This window comes from Phytophthora sojae, assembly GCF_000149755.1.
Source record: "Phytophthora sojae unplaced genomic scaffold PHYSOscaffold_3, whole genome shotgun sequence".
In the NCBI taxonomy this organism is placed as follows: domain Eukaryota; phylum Oomycota; class Peronosporomycetes; order Peronosporales; family Peronosporaceae; genus Phytophthora; species Phytophthora sojae.
In genome coordinates, this window is record NW_009258117.1 from 1,829,239 (window position 1) to 1,849,631 (window position 20,393).

The 20,393-nt window shown below is 54.7% G+C and overlaps 8 protein-coding genes across 8 annotated transcripts; 7 read left to right on the forward strand and 1 right to left on the reverse strand.

Moving 5' to 3' along the window:
* Window positions 1–19: 19 nt before the first annotated feature.
* Window positions 20–778, reverse strand: PHYSODRAFT_327955 (hypothetical protein; the record flags this gene model as incomplete). Its single annotated transcript, XM_009524190.1, has 1 exon — window positions 20–778. One exon carries the CDS (start codon window positions 776–778, stop codon window positions 20–22), a length of 759 nt encoding a protein of 252 aa, XP_009522485.1.
* A 1,342-nt stretch (window positions 779–2,120) lies between these two features.
* On the forward strand, window positions 2,121–2,891 carry PHYSODRAFT_256351 (hypothetical protein; the record flags this gene model as incomplete). The annotated part of the gene is made up of 1 exon (XM_009524191.1): window positions 2,121–2,891. The coding sequence occupies one exon, from the start codon at window positions 2,121–2,123 to the stop codon at window positions 2,889–2,891; it is 771 nt and encodes a 256-aa protein (XP_009522486.1).
* Window positions 2,892–4,436: 1,545 nt separating this feature from the next.
* Window positions 4,437–4,835, forward strand: PHYSODRAFT_409157 (hypothetical protein; the record flags this gene model as incomplete). Its single annotated transcript, XM_009524192.1, has 1 exon — window positions 4,437–4,835. A coding segment is annotated over one exon (399 nt), but the record flags the coding sequence as incomplete, so codon positions are not given.
* A 1,152-nt stretch (window positions 4,836–5,987) lies between these two features.
* PHYSODRAFT_365230 (hypothetical protein) lies at window positions 5,988–6,440 on the forward strand (the record flags this gene model as incomplete). Its single annotated transcript, XM_009524193.1, has 1 exon — window positions 5,988–6,440. A coding segment is annotated over one exon (453 nt), but the record flags the coding sequence as incomplete, so codon positions are not given.
* A 1,610-nt stretch (window positions 6,441–8,050) lies between these two features.
* Window positions 8,051–8,953, forward strand: PHYSODRAFT_493076 (hypothetical protein; the record flags this gene model as incomplete). The annotated part of the gene is made up of 2 exons (XM_009524194.1): window positions 8,051–8,662; window positions 8,798–8,953. Coding segments are annotated over 2 exons (768 nt in total), but the record flags the coding sequence as incomplete, so codon positions are not given.
* Window positions 8,954–11,400: 2,447 nt separating this feature from the next.
* PHYSODRAFT_497007 (hypothetical protein) lies at window positions 11,401–11,880 on the forward strand (the record flags this gene model as incomplete). Its single annotated transcript, XM_009524195.1, has 1 exon — window positions 11,401–11,880. A coding segment is annotated over one exon (480 nt), but the record flags the coding sequence as incomplete, so codon positions are not given.
* A 1,685-nt stretch (window positions 11,881–13,565) lies between these two features.
* On the forward strand, window positions 13,566–14,567 carry PHYSODRAFT_490078 (hypothetical protein; the record flags this gene model as incomplete). Its single annotated transcript, XM_009524196.1, has 2 exons — window positions 13,566–13,721; window positions 14,184–14,567. Coding segments are annotated over 2 exons (540 nt in total), but the record flags the coding sequence as incomplete, so codon positions are not given.
* A 4,370-nt stretch (window positions 14,568–18,937) lies between these two features.
* Window positions 18,938–19,363, forward strand: PHYSODRAFT_494624 (hypothetical protein; the record flags this gene model as incomplete). The annotated part of the gene is made up of 1 exon (XM_009524197.1): window positions 18,938–19,363. One exon carries the CDS (start codon window positions 18,938–18,940, stop codon window positions 19,361–19,363), a length of 426 nt encoding a protein of 141 aa, XP_009522492.1.
* Window positions 19,364–20,393: the final 1,030 nt, after the last annotated feature.

Consider the following 20,393-nt stretch of genomic DNA (forward strand, 5'->3'; position numbering starts at 1 on the left):
ATCCGGACATGGAAGACGCTTAGAAATTGGACTGGCAGTCCGCGGCCGGGGTCACAGTCGTCGGGGCGGGGGTCACAACCTCCTGCTGCTGGGGGATCTCGGCCTCACCCTGCACCTCCTCGCCGGTGGTCGGGGCCGGCGTGGCCGGGATCTCCTGTTGCACAGGCGTCGTCGGGGCCGGCGTAGGGGCCTCCGTCGTCGGCGCGGGCGTCACAGGCGTCTTCTGCGCCACCGGGGCGCCGTCGCACTGCTCCGCGTCGCCCGAGCCGAAGTCCTGCGTCCAGTAGTGCTGGTACGTGCCGTCCTTGTTGAACGCGTACGCAGAGCCGAACATCGTGTAGTCGCCCATGATGTTCTCCAGGTGCTCCGGCGAGTTGATCCACGCCACCATCACGTCGGCCACGTCGATCTGGCCGGCGGCCACGTTCTCGGCCACACTCTCCCAGTCGTAGCTGGCCTGCGTGATGCGCTCCGACATGGTCGAGCCGTCCGAGCCGTCGTGGGCCATGAAGTCCTTGGCGGCCATGTCGTCCGAGTGGCGCTGCGCGGCGGCGTGCAGCTTCTTGTTGAGGCACAGGGGCTTGAGGCCGCCCGTGGCGCGCTGCTTGTTCACGGCCGCCAGCATGGCGGACGCGTAGTCGCCGTACGCCGTGTACGTCTTGACGTTGGTGGCGATGGTGGTGCCGCCCAGGTTGCGGAGGTAAGAGGCATCGGAAAGGCCGTTGGAGGCGGCCGCCACAACGAACAGAAGGGCAAGCGAAGACTGAGCGATGGCCATCATGATTATGGGGTTGGTGGTTTATATGTCAGGGTGGAAGATGGCAAGTTCGAAAGTGAGCGTCTGACGCCGTGTACTGAAGTTCGACGTCGGGACTGGCCCCCAATGCAAGGCTGGGCAACCCCCACGGGTACCCTCTGCAATACATGTACAGTAGCGGCACGCATACGGATACAGTATTAACAGAGCCCTCCCGCGGCTTCGTGGCACGTTGCTTCCGTCTGGCAAGGAGCTTGTGGGCTGCATTGGCGGTGCTTCGTCGGACGCCCCCATGTGGTATTCCGCCGCAGTGTTGAAAACAGCCGCCCGCGTCAATCGAATTGGACAGAGACCGCGCTCGCGGTGGCCGCGTTGCGCCTTGCAGCGCGTCTCTCAAAGCGCCCGAGGCGGAGATTTGGCGCCAGTGCATCGCCGAGTTGTGTGACTCGAGACCATCAAGATCGACGCACAAAGCCGAGGGCGTTCAACATCCGGTGCGCGCGCTGATGGAGCTCGGCGCCTTCAGCGCTTCGTGCGTGCCAGCCGCTGGCACGTGCAAGCAGACTTTCCCCGCGCTATCGTTTGGGTGGTGTCGGCGGCAACCAACAAGCAGTATTGATACCTTTTGTTACTGGCAGTGTCCGGTGTCCGAACATTCGGTACCGGAGATCGTCGAGTAATTTGGTAATGCGAGCCAAATGCATAGGGCCAAAATTTGTGCCTGTTCAGAAGCCACCCCACGATAACGACGAGCAACAACCCACCCACAGCATACTTAAGTAGCATCAGAATGCGTTGGGTGTTTTGGGCAGACCTTTTATGCCGATGCGGCGCAGAAAGACCCAATTTGGTGAGGCGACACAGATCTGGAGCAGCTGTAGATTTGTGAACCGCGCGTCGCTGGCCAGCAGGTGGCACAAAACAACAATGCAACACCCGACACGGAGATTTCGCGTCTTCGCGCACAGTCGTTCAGGTCGCTGACCTCACCTTCCGAGTGTGAGCCCAACTGTTCGCCCAATCTGCGCCGCCCGAGCCCGAGGGTGGCCCGTTGCAATCTTCCGCAGCGGCACCTGGGCTCCGTCTCGTGGCCGCAATGCCTTGTCGACCGAACAAACCGGTCGGGTCGGTGTGCAATGTTGGCGTCGCAATGTGCGACCGAAGCAAGGGGCACTTTGGCCCGGCGACGCCCTTCCAAGCAAACATCAGGTCACGACGCTGGTCCGGAGCTCTGCTCGACGAGCAGTGCTCGTCACCGAAGCATCGACTGCTAACACCCTCTTTGCTCAGCGCCCAGTTCTCAATTTACTCCTTCGGCCGACATCAGCGTAACCAGCTCAACTCACTCAACTACCGTAGAACAATGGCCATTTCTCAGTCCTCGCTTGCTCTTCTGCTCATTGTGGCGGCCGCCTCCAACGGCCTTTCCGATGCCTCTTACCTCCGCAACCTGGGCGGCACCACCATCGCCACCAACGTCAAGACGTACACGGCGTACGGCGACTACGCGTCCGCCATGCTGGCGGCCGTGAACAAGCAGCGCGCCACGGGCGGCCTCAAGCCCCTGTGCCTCAACAAGAAGCTGCACGCCGCCGCGCAGCGCCACTCGGACGACATGGCCGCCAAGGACTTCATGGCCCACGACGGCTCGGACGGCTCGACCATGTCGGAGCGCATCACGCAGGCCAGCTACGACTGGGAGAGTGTGGCCGAGAACGTGGCCGCCGGCCAGATCGACGTGGCCGACGTGATGGTGGCGTGGATCAACTCGCCGGAGCACCTGGAGAACATCATGGGCGACTACACGATGTTCGGCTCTGCGTACGCGTTCAACAAGGACGGCACGTACCAGCACTACTGGACGCAGGACTTCGGCTCGGGCGACGCGGAGCAGTGCGACGGCGCCCCGGTGGCGCAGAAGACGCCTGTGACGCCCGCGCCGACGACGGAGGCCCCTACGCCGGCCCCGACGACGCCTGTGCAACAGGAGATCCCGGCCACGCCGGCCCCGACCACCGGCGAGGAGGTGCAGGGTGAGGCCGAGATCCCCCAGCAGCAGGAGGTTGTGACCCCCGCCCCGACGACCCCGACTGAGGAGAGCCCTGCCCAGAAGGACTGCGAGTCCAACTTCTAAGTGGCTAAGGCGCGTTCTTAAGTTCCCGGGAGCTGGGACCGGGACGAACGGGACGATACCCCTCGTACGTCAAACTTGATAATTGTAAGCATTTTTTAAGCCCCTAACTCTCGGTAACTACCGCGAACTACGGTGAAAGAAGAACATGGTCAGATAGCCCTTTCGAAACGTAACAAAGTGGTGCACACTTGGCGCGCATTAGTGAAGAAATGAAGTAGCTAAGGTCTTCTGCCAGTTTCGTGCCGTCCTTCGAACTTGCGGACTTGCTGTGGCATAACTTTTCATTGAATTGTCCATTCTGAAATCTGATTGCACCCGCTAAATCTGCGCGATTGGGCTGAATTTATGACTTCACGCTGGTCCGTGTAAACTTTGCAGAACTTCTTGTTATTGTTTTGAAAAGCTTGTTGATTTGGAGTGAGCTGCCAGTTTCCTGCCTCTTTTTGATAGCATGTTTGTATGCTATGCAAATCCTAGAGGCTCATCACCGGAAATTGCATGTGACGCTGGAAAAATCTACCAATAGACTACGAGAGTTTAACAAGGAGAAGATGCTAATTGGCTAAAACAAGTAGGCACGGAACTGGTTGTAGGCACGCAACTGGCGCCTTACCTTAGGGCGAAAGTCCCACGTCCCGACCACGCGAAAATGATGCGGGACCGGGACAAAATGAGCTCGGAAATAAACCTAGCCCGCTTCTGAAAGCCAATCAAATCGCTCTATTTCGTCCCGGGACTTGGGACCGGGAACTTAAGAACGGCCCTAATCTACTTTCTGTAATTGAGCTAGCCCCATGCGGGTATATGAAGTAAATGGACAGGTGCTCAGCGGTACTAATACATAGGTGTGAAACCCAAATAGACGCTTTCATGAATAACCCACGTAACGGTGGCGTATCGCCCTCATCGTGACGACGTTCATGTCGATGTAGCATTCGCGCAGCGAAACATTGAGGCTTCTCCGATCGACGGGCGTCGCGCTCGATTTGGCGAGGTGGACCGTTAGGTATCTTGTCTTGCCATGTTCAAGCGTGCTGGTTAGCGCTACATTGCTCCACCAGCCTATCCATCCAATATTTATTGTGCGCTGGCAACGTCTTTCTGTTAGGCCACAGTGCTCTATACATGTAGCGCGCGAAAGGGTTCTGGTTTAGCGCTCCAGGAGCAAGAAGCAATCCCCACAGTTTGGGTTTACACCAGCGAGTGTGGCATGTATAATAGCGACCAGTTTCCCTTTCCATCCCACGATGGTGATCCCGTGCATTGCCATGCAAATTGAAGCAATTCCTCGCGCCAGAGCATCCTCTCGCCTTGAGGAGAGCAGGCCTCGTCCACAATCCGGACGGCGCTGGCAACGCGCTGCAATCCTGGTCCACAGTTCGCAATTTTTCCCCTTGGAAGCAGCAGTGCCCACTCCAGCCCGCCCACTTCAGCCGCTTGAAGATGCTTTCTGTGCCCCAGTACTCGCTCGCCCTCCTGTTGATCGCCGCCGCGGCCTCCAGCAGCATCTCCGAGGCGGCCCCCACCGGTGACTACTTTGCGGCCATGCTCGCTCGTGTCAACAAGGAGCGCGCGGCCAACGGAGTCTCGAAGCTCTGCATGAACAAGAAGCTGCAGGCCGCGGCTCAGCGCCACTCGAACGACATGGCCAAGAACAACTACATGGCTCACGACGGTGCGGACGGCTCTACGATGTCGCAACGCGTGACCCAGGCCGGCTACGAATGGGAGAGCGTCGCCGAGAACGTCGCGGCCGGCCAGGAGGACGTCGAGTCCGTCATGAACGAGTGGATGCAGTCTACGGGCCACCGAGAAAACATCTTGTGCGCCGACTACACCATGTTCGGCACGGCGTACGCGTACAGCAAGGACTCCACGTACGGCTACTACTGGACGCAGGACTTCGGCAGCGGTCCGACGGAGTCGTGCGATGGTGGCAACTCGAGCACTCCAGCGACTCCGGCCCCTGCGACAGAGGCGCCTGTGGTGACTCCGGCCCCGACGACCGTGGCTCCGGCCACTGAGGCACCGGTGACCCCCGCACCGACGACGGTGGCTCCGGCCACTGAGGCACCGGTGACCCCCGCACCGACGACGGTGGCTCCGGCGACTGAGGCCCCGGTGACCCCTGGACCGACCACGCCTGCTGCGGAGATTCCGGCCACCAAGGGCCCCGTTGTTACGACTCCTCCCGCTCCGATCGCTACGCCTGCCGTGACGACGCCGGCTCCGATTGCTACGCCCGCCGCGACGACGCCGGCTCCGGCCACGCCGTCGACTTCCCAGAAGGACTGCGAATCGAACTTCTAAAGGTCTTGATATTGTTCATAAGCAAACGACGCAGCGTGGGTTGGAATGAGGAGGCGATAGACAGCTTCCACAGTCAAACGCATCAGTCAATGCACAAGTAAAATCCGAGAAATGAAAAGCAGAGCATTAGATACTGCGATTTCCCTGCACATGTTTTGGTAACCAGATTTCTCGGTGCGGCATTAACATACTTTCATAGCGTCCGTTTGCGACGTTATGCTGTTCGTAGCGATTAAAGATTAAAGCGATCAGCGATCTCTAGGCTCTTCTGGCGCAATCTACGTGTGCATGTACATACCAACATACCAACGGGCGAAGTTTCTTCGACCAACATGTACGCGAGCTGAAGCTGTCCGGCCACATCGCTCGAGTCCAGCTAGCTGTCGCTACTACGCGAAGGCGCCAAGCGTTGTCGACAGGTAGTAACACCGAGAGGGAGCACTTGTTTGTGGGGGAACACGCTACTTTCGCTGATTTCGCCCCACCGAGCAGATCAAGTTACGGTCTGGAAAATGTTAGGAACACCCCGAGTTGGGTGCACTGCGGTGACTGCGGTGACGATCGTGCGGACAGGCCTTCGGTCTCAGTTTGCGTGGGTGGCCTGAAGCCCATCATGACTAGCCTGCAAGCAACCTCACCTCGCCTCGCGTTGCTTCACCTCACAACTCGATTCAGCGTCGGGTCCACAAGTGCAGTCCGCTCAGCTCAACCAAGAACCGGTACCTGCGTCATCGCGCCATGCTCGTCCTCCGACCTTCGATTGCAAGCCTTCTCGTTGTCGCCGCCGTCGCGGAGGCTGCCAACTTGCGGCAGGGCCAACGCAAGTTGCAGACGTACACGTCGTCCGACGACTATTTCTCTCTCATGCTTGACCGAGTCAACCAAGCACGAGCTTCCGAGGGTCTACCCGCGCTGTGCACCAACAAGAAGCTCCAAGCGGCAGCCCAACGGCACTCCGACGACCAAGCCGCCAACGACTACATGGACCACACGGGCACGGACGGGTCCAACATCGAGCAGCGTATCGCCGGTGAAGGCTTTGACTGGAGCGCTGTGGCCGAGAATGTTGCCGCGGGCCAACCCGACGTGGATGCTGTCATGGAGGCGTGGATGGCCTCTCCTGGTCACCGCGAAAACATCCTCGGCGACTACACCATGCTCGGCACTGCCTACGCGTACAACCCCGACACCACGTACCAGCACTATTGGACGCAGGACTTCGGAACGGGGGACGCGGAGGAGTGCGAAGGTGGCGACGTTGCTATCGACGCCGACACCATCGCGACTTCCATCGAGAGCACTGAGGCGGCTCAAACTCAGGGTGACCACGTGAAATACAACAGCAAGACCTACACCAAGCAAGGCGAAACCGAGGACAGTTGCTCCGGGTCGGAGGAGAAGGACACCGAGGCTCCCTGCACTGACGCCCCGATCGTGGTGGTGGACCCGCCTCCGACAACTGAGACTCCGTACGAAGACAGCAAAACCGAGGCCAGTTGCTCCGGCTCACACGAGAACGAGACCGAGGGTCCATACACAGACACCCCGATCGTGGTGGTGGACCCACCCGTGTACGAAGGCAGCAAAACTGAGGAAAGCTGTTCCGGTTCACAAGAGAAGGAGACCGAAGCTCCGTGCACGGACACCCCGATCGTGGTGGTGGACCCGCCTGTGTATGAAGACAGCAAAACCGAGGCCAGTTGCTCCGGCTCACACGAGAACGAGACCGAGGGTCCATACACGGACACCCCGATCGTGGTGGTGGACCCACCCGTGTACGAAGGCAGCAAAACTGAGGAAAGCTGTTCCGGTTCACAAGAGAAGGAGACCGAAGCTCCGTGCACGGACACCCCGATCGTGGTGGTGGACCCGCCTGTGTATGAAGGCAGCAACACCGTGGACAGTTGCTCCGGCTCGCAGGAGAACGAGACTGAGGCTCCTTGCACGGACGCTCCAATTGTCGTTGTCGACCCTCCTCCGAGCGACTACCCTTCACAGGAAACGGATGCGCCCGTTGTCGTGGTCGACCCGCCCATCGATACTATTACGGAGGGTACCAAGCAAACGACTCCGTACACCGAGGCTCCGACTACTGAGCTGCCGGAAGGGACCCCGGCAGCGAAGGTGGACTCTCCTGATGTAGACCTTCTCCGGCGCAGGCGTTACGATCTCGCTGCTGCCAACGACAAAGACGACTGCACGCCAGGCTGGTAGGCATCGAAACGAGGGGAGGTTGCAACCCCACATGCATATTTCTCTTTATACTTTAGCCGTCCACGTAAAATGAATGTCCAGCCTTCTCGATTTCATATCTAAATTGCCTCGTTAGCTGTCATTGAGCAGAAGCAGTAGCCGTGTGGTAGTCTCCTCGCACCATTGGTCTCGGTTGTGCCAGCTTGGTGGGGCTTCCAGCACCGCACGATTGTGTTGGTCGAGTGGGCACTTGTTCTCTCAATTCCGGGCGATAAGAAATGCCAACTGGCCGAAGCTGCATATGACCAGCGTTAACTCATGATAACTCTCGTAGCAGACCCCCAAGTTGTTTCGACTGGTAGGGGTGCTCTAGCATGTGAACGTGGGGGGGGGGGGGCACGAAAGGATCCGTGGGAGATACTCGCGTTATGAGGCGCTAGTCGCCACATCTGGAAGCGGCTTTTGTGGGCTTGCTCTCGTTGGGGCACCCCACGCTCCCGAAAACCAGACAAACGAATGCGAACGACGATCCCCATGTGGTCGACGCCTGTGTCCATACCAAGCCGCCGCTATACGCACTTGCACTACGCAGACTGACGGCCCCACCGTCAAAGTCACTCTTCAATTGTCCTCCTCCCACAACAACCTCCGCCTCCATAATGACAATCACACAAACTTCGCTCGCTCTCCTGGTCATTGCCGCTGCCGCTTCCAATGGCCTCTCCGACGCCGCAAACCTGCGCCAGGCGCAGCGCAACCTCGCCGCCACCTACAGACAGCCAAGCGACTACCTCCCCGCCATGGTGGCCCGAGTCAACAAGGAGCGAGCTGCTGTCGGTCTTCCTCCGGTCTGCGCGAACCTGAAGCTGCAGTCTTCCTCCCAGCGTCACTCGGACGACATGGCCGACCACGACTACATGGCCCACGGCGGAACGGACGGCTCCACGATGGAGAAGCGCGTGACGGACACTGGTTATGCTTGGGACAGGGTCGGAGAGAACGTTGCTGCTGGCCAGGAAGACGTCGATGCGGTCATGGACGCCTGGATGAGGTCGCCGGAGCACCGTGCCAACATCTTGGGCGACTACAACATGCTCGGCGCCTCGTACGCTTTCAACGAACGCGGCACGTACCAGCACTATTGGACGCAGGACTTCGGCAAGAGCAACCGCGAGTCGTGCAGCAATCCAGGCAGCATGGCCCCGAACTCGAGTCCTAACACTCCTGGCCGTGTCCCTCCAAGCAACAGCGTACCTCAAAACAACGGCGTACCTCAAAACAACGGTGGCGCCCCCAACAACCAGACCCCCAAGCAGCAGGACCAAGAGCAGGGCGAAGCTGACCCCGCAGTGCAGGAGAACATTATGCATTATCCTGAAGCCCGGAGCGCTCTGAGTGCGAAGGAGCTGGAGGCCGACCTGGGCGTTGCCGTCTCGCCGGTGCCAAAGACTGACGTGCACGTTGTGAACGCGAAGACTCCGTGCCCCGCGGGTGAGCGGTCAATCGAGGAGCCGGTCGTCCAATCCGACGCGGAGAAGGACTGCGATCCCAAGTTCTAAGACGATAGGAAAGAAGTGCTCTGTGTTCCTCAACGTATAATATAGCTGTTGTTCAACATACTCTACCTTGGCAATAGTACTTGCACCTCTAATCACTACCATGATGGCTGTCGTAGCCTACGAATCTACCGGTAGTTCGACTCGCAGGCAACGCAAGTCAAACTGCTTGCCGGACGATCGCAATTTGGCTGCAACTCAAAAAGTTATCTGACGCACTTATTAATATAATAATACATACTGTAAAACCTCTAATTGTGCCCCTGGGGTACTAAGTTAGTACCCCACCCACGCAAGGGGGGTGGGGCACTATTTGAGGGTAGTGCCCAGCTAAATGCCCCCACAAAGACCGAACACGCTGCTACTACATAAACTACACAGTAGGCAAATACTACTTTCTGTGCTATTTGGTGCAGTTTTGGGGATAGTCAATATATCCAGAGTAAACAAATCAGCGGCTGCTATCGCGCAGCTGCGTAAGATAAACTTACCTTCGGACTGGCTGGTAAGATAAATTCGTTTTTAGAAAAAAAATCAGTGGCCTCCTGTCGCCAGTCCAAAACCCTCCCTCCTCCCCCGCAGGCCGCAAGCGATCAGGTCCTGACCCCGTGGCATGGTGCGTACGCGTGAGTTAGTTCATGTATTCCCTGCTTAAGGCTAACCTGTACGTATCCATACCCTATGTCAGGCCCCGGACGACGACATAGCTGCCGATGGAGCTCGCGATGTGAATCCAGAAGCTCCTCTCGAGATGGTCACTGTGAATGCAACACCCAGCCAAGCAAGCTCAGCCCAAGCTCCTCCCACCACCGATCCACCCCCACTCACGCCACTAGAAGAAGCAGAAGCAGAGCGGATACGGCTTCGGGCGAAGAAGCGACAGCAGCAAGAAAACACAGTGCCGAAGTCTAGACGCTCCCCCACGCTGCCAAACTGACGAGGATCGGCCCCGAAACGCTGAAGCGGACCCGGCAGACAGTCAATCCCGTGCCGACCAAGCTGAGCGTTGGGAGTCCCGCCTGGCCCGTCATCTGGCAGCTGACAACGAGGACGAAAGTGAAGGTGAAGCAGCGCTAGCGGAAGTATTGGCGCAGCTTGAGGAAGAGGATGAAGATGAGTCTCCGGACAACAGTGGCGATTCGGACTACAACGACGATCGACGAACACCTGAGGGCGATGACGATGGAGACTCCTGTGACGGTATTGGACGCGCTACTGACATCGATTCCGCTGCGAATAGTGTGCCGACACCGCACCAAACACCGAAGAAGCACCAAAACCCGAAGGCGAACCAAAAGTCTGTCCAGTGCGAGGACGAAGAATCGGAAAGTCAAGGTGGTGTGGAAGATGTACCAGTCGTCGGTGACTACTTGGAAGGATTTCCTATGTACTGGTCGTCGTGGAAAGTTTCTACGAAGCTTTCGACGAGCTCCAAGAGGCTACGTACCAGCGCTTCTCATCCCGCACAAGTACCTCAATTAAGTCCAGGAACAAGCAAATTGCTGCCGCGCAGAAAGAGGTCAAAAAGAAACAAAGTAAGCCGAAGACGAGAAAGGTTCGCGCCCACCGACAGAGCACAGGTGGCACACTATTGCCAGAGTCATGGGAGAAATACGGCAGGGACGTTCGTGTGCACTCATGCTATTCCGTACGAGAGTCGTGGAGAAGGCTTGCGGCAGCATGACGCCGTCCGTTTTGTGGCGTGTACTGCTCGTGTCAACGCACGGGTTTGTAGTCGACCGAGTGGTGTTGGATTTCATATCGTTGTGAATGCAACGGGAATGCACAGCCATTCTCTCACCGAACATCAGTGGTATAACTACGCTGAGAACAGACGCGTCTTGGGTCCGTCCTACGCCGCGATGTGGCAGTCATGAGCAAGGCGGGGGCCAAGCCACGAGGGATATTAGCGTATCTTCGAGCCAAAACAGGTTGGTGGTTTTGGTGTGTATTCTGTATATTGCACGAAACACTAATAAAATTTGGTTTGGTGTTCTATAAAGGCAAGCGAACGATTCTACGAGACGTGCACAACATGATCCAGGACGCTAAGAAGTGCTTTAATGGAGGTCGACCGGATGCGGAGCGCGCTGTCTCCGTGCTGGACGAATTCTGCGAGATGAACACTGGAAATGTGGCGGAGTTCGTCATTGACAAGGAGACCAACGTGGTGCAAGTGATAACGTTCCAGTCAGCGCGGCAGAAGCGTCTCTTTGCAGCCTTCCCCGAGGTTGTTCTGGTCGACTCGACTCATAACAGCAACGCGAACCGTTATAAGCTGTTTAGCTTCGCAGTCCACAACGTCTTCGGCCGGGTGGGTAAATGCTTTCAGGCTCTAACAAAAATGTACTGAACATTTGTATAATTTTCTGTGTGGTTTATTTTCTTAGGGTCAATTCGTGCAACACGCATTGGTGCGGACGGAAGAGAAACCGAACTTGGCTCTTGTTGTCGCAGCATTCAAAAGGCACAACCCTGAGTGGTCCAAGATCCGTGTTGTGATGTCGGATAAGGCACTGCATGAGAAGGAGGTGCTGTTGGAAGGATGGCCGAATGCGCGCCAGCTACTATGTCGTTGGCACGTCGAAACGTGGTTGAAGAAACAGTGCTCCAGACTGGGAGACGTCGGGCCTACAGAAACGAAGGAACTCAAGTCAATTATGAAAGGATTGGTGAATGCGGCATCTCAGGAGCACTATGACGACCTGAAGAAGGCTCTGCTCGAGACAGTCGGGAATAACGACGAAAACCTGCTCTACAAAAGTTTTATGAAGCACTGGGATACGACTGCTGACGAGTGGGTGATGTTCAAGCGTGGTGACGTCCCACACCTGATGAACAACACGAACAACCGTCTGGAATCGGAATGGGCCGCCTCAAATAGGTTATTGACGGTAGTTTCACTGTTGATGAGCTCCTCTCCATGCTGATAACAATGCAAGATTACACTGAAGAACGCTACCTGGCTGATTTCCATCGTGTCAGCAGTCGCCCTCCCATTGCTGAAGATCCAGAGTTAACTGCAGTGGCCATGCATCTCAGCAACTACGCCTTCGAGATGGTGGCCCATCAGTACACATTGGCTGTCGGACCTCAGGCCTGTTACGACATGGAGACGACACCAGATGGCAAGGCGAGAGTGACAAACCTAGCGACAGGCAATTCGCACGTTGTAGATGCTCGGGTGATATTTTGGTTCAATTTTGGTGGTTTGGTAAATTTTCGGGTGCTGTGACTAACGCTGGGTTTTGTTCTACCAACAGCTTGCTGCATGCGACTGTATATTCAGGCAGACCTGTTTGCTCCCGTGCCGCCATGTCATGTACGTCCGTGCCAAGTCTAACTACGAGACGGTAGTTCCGCCAATGGTTCGTTTCGCTACCCGTTGGATCGTCCAAAGTCCAGCTAACAACATCGATGAGGGGCCTGTACTGACGGGGGGATTAAACCGCATCAACTGCCCACCCCGCCGTGCCCCACGAGCACTATCCAGCGACGCGAAGTACAGCCAAGGCAAACATATTACAGAGAAGATCATCGATGTCCTCTCGATCCAGCCGTCTACCACACACAAACTGGCAATGCAGTGGCTTACGGGTTTCTACGACGCGCTACATACTGGCAAACTGGAGGAGTTCACTGGCCAAGATCTGTGTGCAACAAGCGGCTTCAACTCGCTGTCTCTAGTCTCTTCGGTTGCTGGTGTGACAGCATCGCAGCTTTCTTTTGCTGAGATGAGCAGCGCGCCCGAAGACGAGTCGAAGTGCGATGTGACGGCAGGGACGGACCTTGAAGAAAAAGCGCCCGTCCCAGTAGCCGCACCACCGGAATCGACTAATCACCAGACGACTATCACACCGTCTCAGCATGAGAATACTGTAGGTCGAAGTCCAGCGGATCCTATCACCTTAGCATCGCCACCGAAGCGTAAGGGATTGACGCGGCGTGCGGAGAAGCACGAAGCGTCGACCGGAGAGCTGCAAGTTGCAAACAAGATTCGGTTGCGCATCTCAGAAGGGAGAAAGGCGCGTGCCGTTAAGCTCTCGGACATGGCGATTCTTAAAGGCCCGTACAGCAGACGCACCACCATGTCGTTCATCGAAAGGTTGAGCTTGCCATCCGTGGAAGTGGCTGGGAAGCTCGACGTTCGTAGCTTCAACATTGGGCAGCCCGTCCCAGTGATTAAGGCGATTCCTCAACTGGAAAAGATCGAGGAGGCCATAGAAGCAATCGAAAACAAGAGCAACAAGGCGCTGCTTGCTCGGTGGGAGGACTATGGGTTTGCCACGTACGGGTAATTGACGCTCATGGCTCGAGTGATCAAGGCACGAAACAACTTCAAGTTAGTCGAAGATACGATGAAGTGGATTGACTCCTTGGCGTTTCGAGTTGCCAGTATTGTGTGCCGTTCAAAGACATGGAGGACGTGACTAAGGTAAGATTTCCTTGCACCGAAAGTATACCAAAAGTATACTAAATCACCAAACTTACTGATGTGCTTTGTGTTTAGGTGGACCATAAGCAAGCAGTAGACGAGCTGAACCTGGGGCGGTGGTACGTTGGCCGACATGAACAAAATGGCTGTGAATTCCTGGCTTTTCGAGAGAAGCTCTGGCTGCACTCGGGGTCTATCATCGGTGGTCTTTTGGCACTCCAATCCGAGTATTTGGATGTTGCCATTGTCAACCCTCGCTTTCACGACTTTGATGATGCTGATCAGAAGATGTGCACAGCAAAAGGATATGGCGCTGCGAATGCCAGGGCCAAGTTCGTGTAATGGGCCTACCTTAGCTCACTACTACGGCTTACACGTATGCCACGTGTATGAGGAAGCGTAGGTTTCTTTTACTTGAGTAAGTATACTCGAGATCCACGAGTATACTTTAAACAAGATAAAGACTCCAAGTAGCGAGTTTTGGTAAAAGATGAGAACTGCTATTTGTGTTTTATGTTTCTGACTTCCTCTAAATGTAATATTCTAAACTAGGAATCTGCCAACGGCTGGTTGGCAGGATTCTGCTAACATGCAAGTCACTCATTGGCTAAAAGATGCTGCTTTCAGCCAATAGGAATCCTAAATGTGTATGGACCACCCGTCGTGGTGGTTGTAAATGTATGTAGTCATTGGTGTACCTTACACCAAGGTCGAGGAAGTGTTCAAACCTCTAACAGACATCGCATCTGTTAGAGTAACAAGTGACTGTAGCCACTTGTGCGTGTAACCCCGTTACAGTTCGTCATCAGCGTGATTAACTTGGGGCACCACGGGGGTGCATTTTTCGTGGAGACGGAGACGAAGATCTGCTACCTGTTTGACCCCATGCAGCTGACTAGCAATTTGTCCGCGCTGAAGGAAGCAGTTCTCACTGTGGTTGAGAAGATGCTGGACATGACCGACCAACTGGACTACCACGTCATTGCCCACTACCAACAGAGGGATGGTACGTCGTGTGGCATTTGGTGCTTGGTGGTGTTGGAACTACTACTGTTTGGTGCAACTCCTGAAACCTGGTCTGACTACTGGAAGGACTCTCTGTACGAAGTGGTGGGCTACTTGAGGTTGCGCTACCTACGGAAGGTGATTAGCTTGCAGCTTCAGCAGCCCCAGCAGGTTTAGTAGGCACCCTAACTTCAATACATATCTTTGGTAGATGATTTTTGTGCCAGATCAAAACACCAAAGTCATACCGAAACTAAGGGACTTTGTTAGCGTTTGTGGTAGTTGAAAGTAGACGCCACTCCAAATTTTTGAATATTAATGTACCTTGTATTTTCCAATACTATAATTAAGTGCTCCTATAGGTACTCATCCTCATCTGTCACAGATGTTGCTGTGAAAGAGAGCATTGGCTAGGATGAATGACCACTATAACCTATGCTGATACAACGCACAGGAATACGTAAATTACTGGCTCCCCGTAATATATTCTTGTAGACGACAAGCCTCGCACCCATTATTTGAAGCTATCATTTAATAACACTTTCTGTAGCAGCAACACGATCCCACCTAAAATTGTCGATCAACAACTGGGTGCATCCTGAAATCACATTTTAGATTTGTGACGCACATTTGTCCAGGTTATGATACATTTACTACGTGATTATACTCGACGTTGCTGCCTCTACGGAGAAAAATAGTACTGAAAGTACCATTATTTTGAGGCTACTTGAGGGTATCCAATGGGTTTTTGTATAGGATGGTCACCCCTCTTGGCAACCCCTTTTGACAACCTCATTTTATTGTGCCTTTTGTTTAATTTGCCGACAGCAAAATCGGACTTCAAGTCCGATTTTCATTTACTAAAACAAGGGAGATAGTAATTCGTTATAGTATAGCTTCCCCGAATATCGGAGTTCGGTTTTCCGTGCTTTGCTCCTTCGGTTTTGCTCTCGTTTTCATTCGAGGTCCCGAATGGCGGTGATTTGTTCGCCATCTGGGACTTCGGCTCGAAAAGCGCTATCGCTTTCCCTCGCTTTCGATTGGAAAGCGGAGTCGGATCACCATCCCTCCGATTTTTCAAATCGGGGGTAGGTCCCCTTTATTTTAACTCGTAACCCTACCTCAATAGTAAAAGTGATAGTTTTTGAGGTCCGTTTAGCCAAAAAGATGAAAGGCACAATACGTCACAAATTTACTCCACTGCTTGTTTTCTTTCACTTTTGATACGAGACCAATTTGTGATTTCTGGATTTTTTTTAGCTGTAAGTGGGTGCATCCTTTTAACATTCCTTCCAAAATCAGTTTTCATCCCTGTTTTACATCCTAATCACTCATTACTTTAATTTAATTTAAGTTACATGTAGCTGTGCGGTATGAGTGAGAGCAACGATGGTAGCTGTAAGAATAGAAAAGTGTGGCATCCCAACAGACAACGCATACATCACCCTTCTCATGTTAGACAAGTATTTGAATTTGAATTTGTTGCGGTTTAATCGGCTACCTACTCCCGGAGACGCATCTCCGCGTACGGTGATCGTGTCGCTAGATCTCTAGGATATGAGCCCGCGGTAGGCGCCCAATATGTTAGACAAGCAACAAGAAACTTCACGCTGCCAATAATTCCAATACTAAGGTTGGGAGGGGTACTGTACTAAATTTTCAGTGGAGAGTGGGGTACTTTAAGAGGGTGGGGTACTATTAGAGGGTGGAGTATTACTTGTAAGTCCCCACCCAAAGTAATCAAAAATGAGAGGTGGGGTACTAATTGAGGGTGGGGCACAATTAGAGGTTTTACAGTATTTAGTCCAACATACCAAAAATGGTCCAGGATGGACAAATTTTCCTGTAGCCATCTGTTACTTTTGCTCAGACCATTCGTCCAACGCCGGTGATGGAGGTAGGGCGCCGCCGGGATTGAACTCACAACATACCTGTAGAACATAGCTCGTTAGACCGTTACACCATACAGGCGCCCCGGTCATCGTCTCTTCGGGCTGGGACTTGACACTGTCTGATTGCATATTCCAACACTCCCCCTCAATCGAGAGTGTCAGGACCTCCTGATTGCGACCTATCCTGCAGCTTGTTGGTCCGACTCCAACGCCGTTGCTGCAATGACCTCCCTGGGTTTAAGGCCACCCGTGTCTCCCCCTGGAAACACATTCCGTTCACAGACACCTCGTGTTGTGACACGAACCACACAACCATCACTACGATCCACATTCCAGCAACCATTGACCATCTGCGTTCTACGCGCTTGGGAAACGTATTCCTTCTCCATGTTGTAGGTCGGCTAGCCGTGCACGTTTTGCAGAGTGTGGAAGACACTCCGCTTGGTCGAAATGTGCCGCAGGACCATTTTTCTGGCATCTACTGCACCCATTCGCACTCCTCGTCCAGCACAACGTTCGTTTTGCGTACGCTGCGGTTCATTACCGTCCTCGCGAACCCGATTTACGCCGAGTCCTCTACGATGCGCTTAGTCAACATTTGCCACACGGCCTTCTTCGTTACGAGGATCGACGATAGCGATCTCCGCTAGGATGACGATGACGCACAAGTGGCGCCAAGTTTGAAAGTGCAACTTGAAGTTGCGCCTCGTCACAGGGTCTTGATTTGTGAGTGACCATCACTCTGTGGATCTTCGATGTTTGGTGTTATAGCGAAACGGCGCAGTGCAAAATGGCGCCAAGTTTGAAAGTGCAACTTGAAGTTACGTCTCGTCACAGGGTATTGATTGGTTTGAGTCGCGGGAGACCATCACTCAGAACACGCATTAGCCCCGGTGCTCCATGTTGCACTTCACTTAAAGCGACAGGGGAATGGGCGATACCGCGTTTGGAGGCGTTTGGTACCGAAGCCGCCTAGCACAGGTGGGTCTCATTCCGCAATTTGCAAGATACCGGGTAAGCGCAAGAAGCCCCCCCCCCCCCGCCGACTCAACCCCCGTCTACACGTATCAAAGCGTCAAGATGAAGTTCAATCAGCTCTGCGACCTCGACTTCCTGACCGCCGAGATCCGCACGATGGCATCGGAGCTCAAGCTGGTCGGCTTGCTGGGATGGAAGATTGCTGGCAAGCACGTCCTGCGGTGTCTACAAGAGGGCGCTTCCCTGCCGGCCCTCGACTCCAACTTCTTCTACCAGGATGAAACGGAGAAGAGGACGAGGAACAGCCCAGAGTATCCGGACCTCCACCCGACCTTCGTGAGATACTGGGAGCTGTGCGAACGACTTCCCGAATACCTCCCCCCAAGCAGCGTCAATTCGGGTCCCATGAGGCGCGCGATGGCCGATACGATGGAGACGAACACCATCAACATGCTGGGTCTTCACTTTCGAAGGAGGCTTCACCAGTACATCCGGTTCCGCTACGCGACGACGGGCAAGCTCCAACTCGGCTATAAGGCGACGCGGAAGCTCGTTGCTGGCTGATATCGTGTCAAGGAAGTCCCCCACCTCGATGTCGACGGCGTGGACACCGGCAACGTGGTCTATGTATGGGACGAACCAAGATCCACTGCGGAGCGTGAGCTCCACGACTGGCTTGGCTTCGTGCCCTGGGAGTGGCGCATTCGCCAAAACCCGACCCACTTTTTCGTGAAGCTATACGACATGCTCCAGTGGATGGAGGCATTTGTCGAGAAGCACCCAAAGACAAAGGGCGCGCGTCTCTACTCCCTGCCTCCTTACTCCAGCTCATTCATCCCCGCACACGTGACGCTAAACATTACGTCGCTGCATCAAGTGTTCTGCCGACTTTTCACGGACCCTGAGCGTCAGGCAGAAGTCAAGACGTATGTGAAGGACGAGCTTGGCGTGGAATGCGGATCTACAGAGCAAGTTCGCCGCCAGTTTAGCGAAAACAAGGATGCTGTTTTTCGGAAGATGTTTCGGCTAAATGGACTTGAGACCAGCACACGAGAGTTCGCGTACCAAATCACAACGGATGGCTATGCAGCTTCCGTTTTGCTGCGCCGCCAGACGCTTTGCCGCGAGGATGACGACAACGCGGACCAGCCTCGCAAGCGCCAAAAGAATAATAAAGGTGAAGTAGTCAAGGCTCCGGAAGCGGTCGAGGAAGACGCCCTCGAAGCGGCGATGAAGAAGTTGCCGCCCGGATATGCTCCTGACGTCATGATCGGCATCGACCCCGGCGTGAGGACTGTGTGCACCGCGGCATGTGAAGGTAGCCTTCCAACTCGGCAGTCGCGACGCCGACGGAATCGACAAGGGAAGCGAAAGCACAAGATCCGACGGGCGAAGCACAAGCGCAAGAACCGACACAGGCAGCGGACCGTCGCCATCAACACCCGCGAGTACTACCACATGTCCAAGGCTGGCAAGCATCGCTTCTGGAACAACGGTCTGCGGGAGAAGGAGGCTTCCTACGCCAAGATCCTTGACGGTATGCCGACGTTCAAGACAGCAAGATATCAAGTCTACTTGGATGAACTGCGGTATTTTGTGAAGCACGCAAAGTACCTGGTGCTGTTCTCGGCACGGCACTTCTTCCGGAAGTGGCGCTTTTTACTGTACTGCATGAAAATGAAGGCAATCGACACTCTGGCCAAGCGGCTTGTGCCGACACCAAGTCCACAGGTGTGCGTCGCATTCGGGGGCTGGAGCTGCCAAGACGGACTCCGGGGCAACCCTCGCGATCCGGTGAAGGCGTTCAGGAAGGCGCTGGAGCGGCGCGCTACTGTGCTGCCGATGGACGAGTTTCGGAACAGTAAGCTGTGCTCCTGCTGCCACCAGAGTCTTCGCAGAGCCCGACTGCTGACCAAGGTCAAGGACAAAGACACCAAGGAGGACAAGATCGTTTTGAAGGGCAACAGAAACGTCCTGCACTGTAAGAACAGTCGCTGCAGGGCCCACTTCTGGAACCGAGACGTCAACGCTGCCATCAACATTTTGGAGCTGCTCAAGTGCAGGCTGCTTGACCTGGCGAGGCTGGCAGCATTCCAGCGGTAATGACGACCAAGGTTTTTGAAATATGTGAGGATAGGCTGTTGTGTGGGCATGCGCTCTGCGCATTGTCAGCGCAATGGGGTTCCGTACCCGAGCAGACGGTGTGGAGGAGGGAAACTCCGATGACACAGAAGCCGGTACATTTTTTTAGTTTAAAGAAGGGATTTTTTTTTCCTTTTTTGGATAAATAAAAAGGAGGTGGAGACATAGAAAAAAAGCAAGCAATGGTGTACGACGTAACCGTAGACGAGTCCAGCGCGCAGCAGAACATGGCTGGAATGAAGTTTAGAAAAAGGAACTTGATAAACCGGTTTATCAACTTCGTCGGCGCGGGGTTTCAAAGTTTGAAGGCGGTATATCGGTATTTGCTGTTCAAACCAATACTCTTGCAAAACCAGGAAGTGTAACGGATCGCAAACGGCTCAGCTTCGCTTCCTGGAGCTCCTATTTGCTCCTCGCGCAGATATAATTGGCTTCGGATAAAGCCGCACCCTTTCAGTAAGGTCGTGGAGAAAAGGCAAAGGCACGTACATGTAGTTTCCTCACTCTTGGCACCTTTTCCCGGCAGCGTATCCAAGCCGCACTATCGTTCCAACGCAAGAAAGGCAAATGGCGACAGCTGCGTACGCCACCTGCAGCTTCTAGGACGCCGTGGCGCGTAGCAACCTCACCATCTTTGCTGGAGACGTCACATTTCAATTGTCCCTGTTTCGAGCACCCCTATCGTCTACCACTTCTCGTCTTCAACACTTCTCCCGGCCCCCAAGCTCCACAACTTCGTTGTCCCTGAATCACATCAACTCTTTGAGAGTTCGCCTTCGCTCCTCGTGCTTTTATCGGTAAGTGCTAAATGAATGCCGGAATCAGCTTTTCGCTATCTAGATTGCTCTCTCTCTCTACTAATATATGTAGCGGGCCGCGCCACAACGCGTGACTACGGCAAACGGGCGGTCAAATAACCCACTTCACTGTCGTCGCCAGAAGCGGTCGGGTTGCAAGTGACGATGGACCAACTCTCTTCCAGTCGTGATTT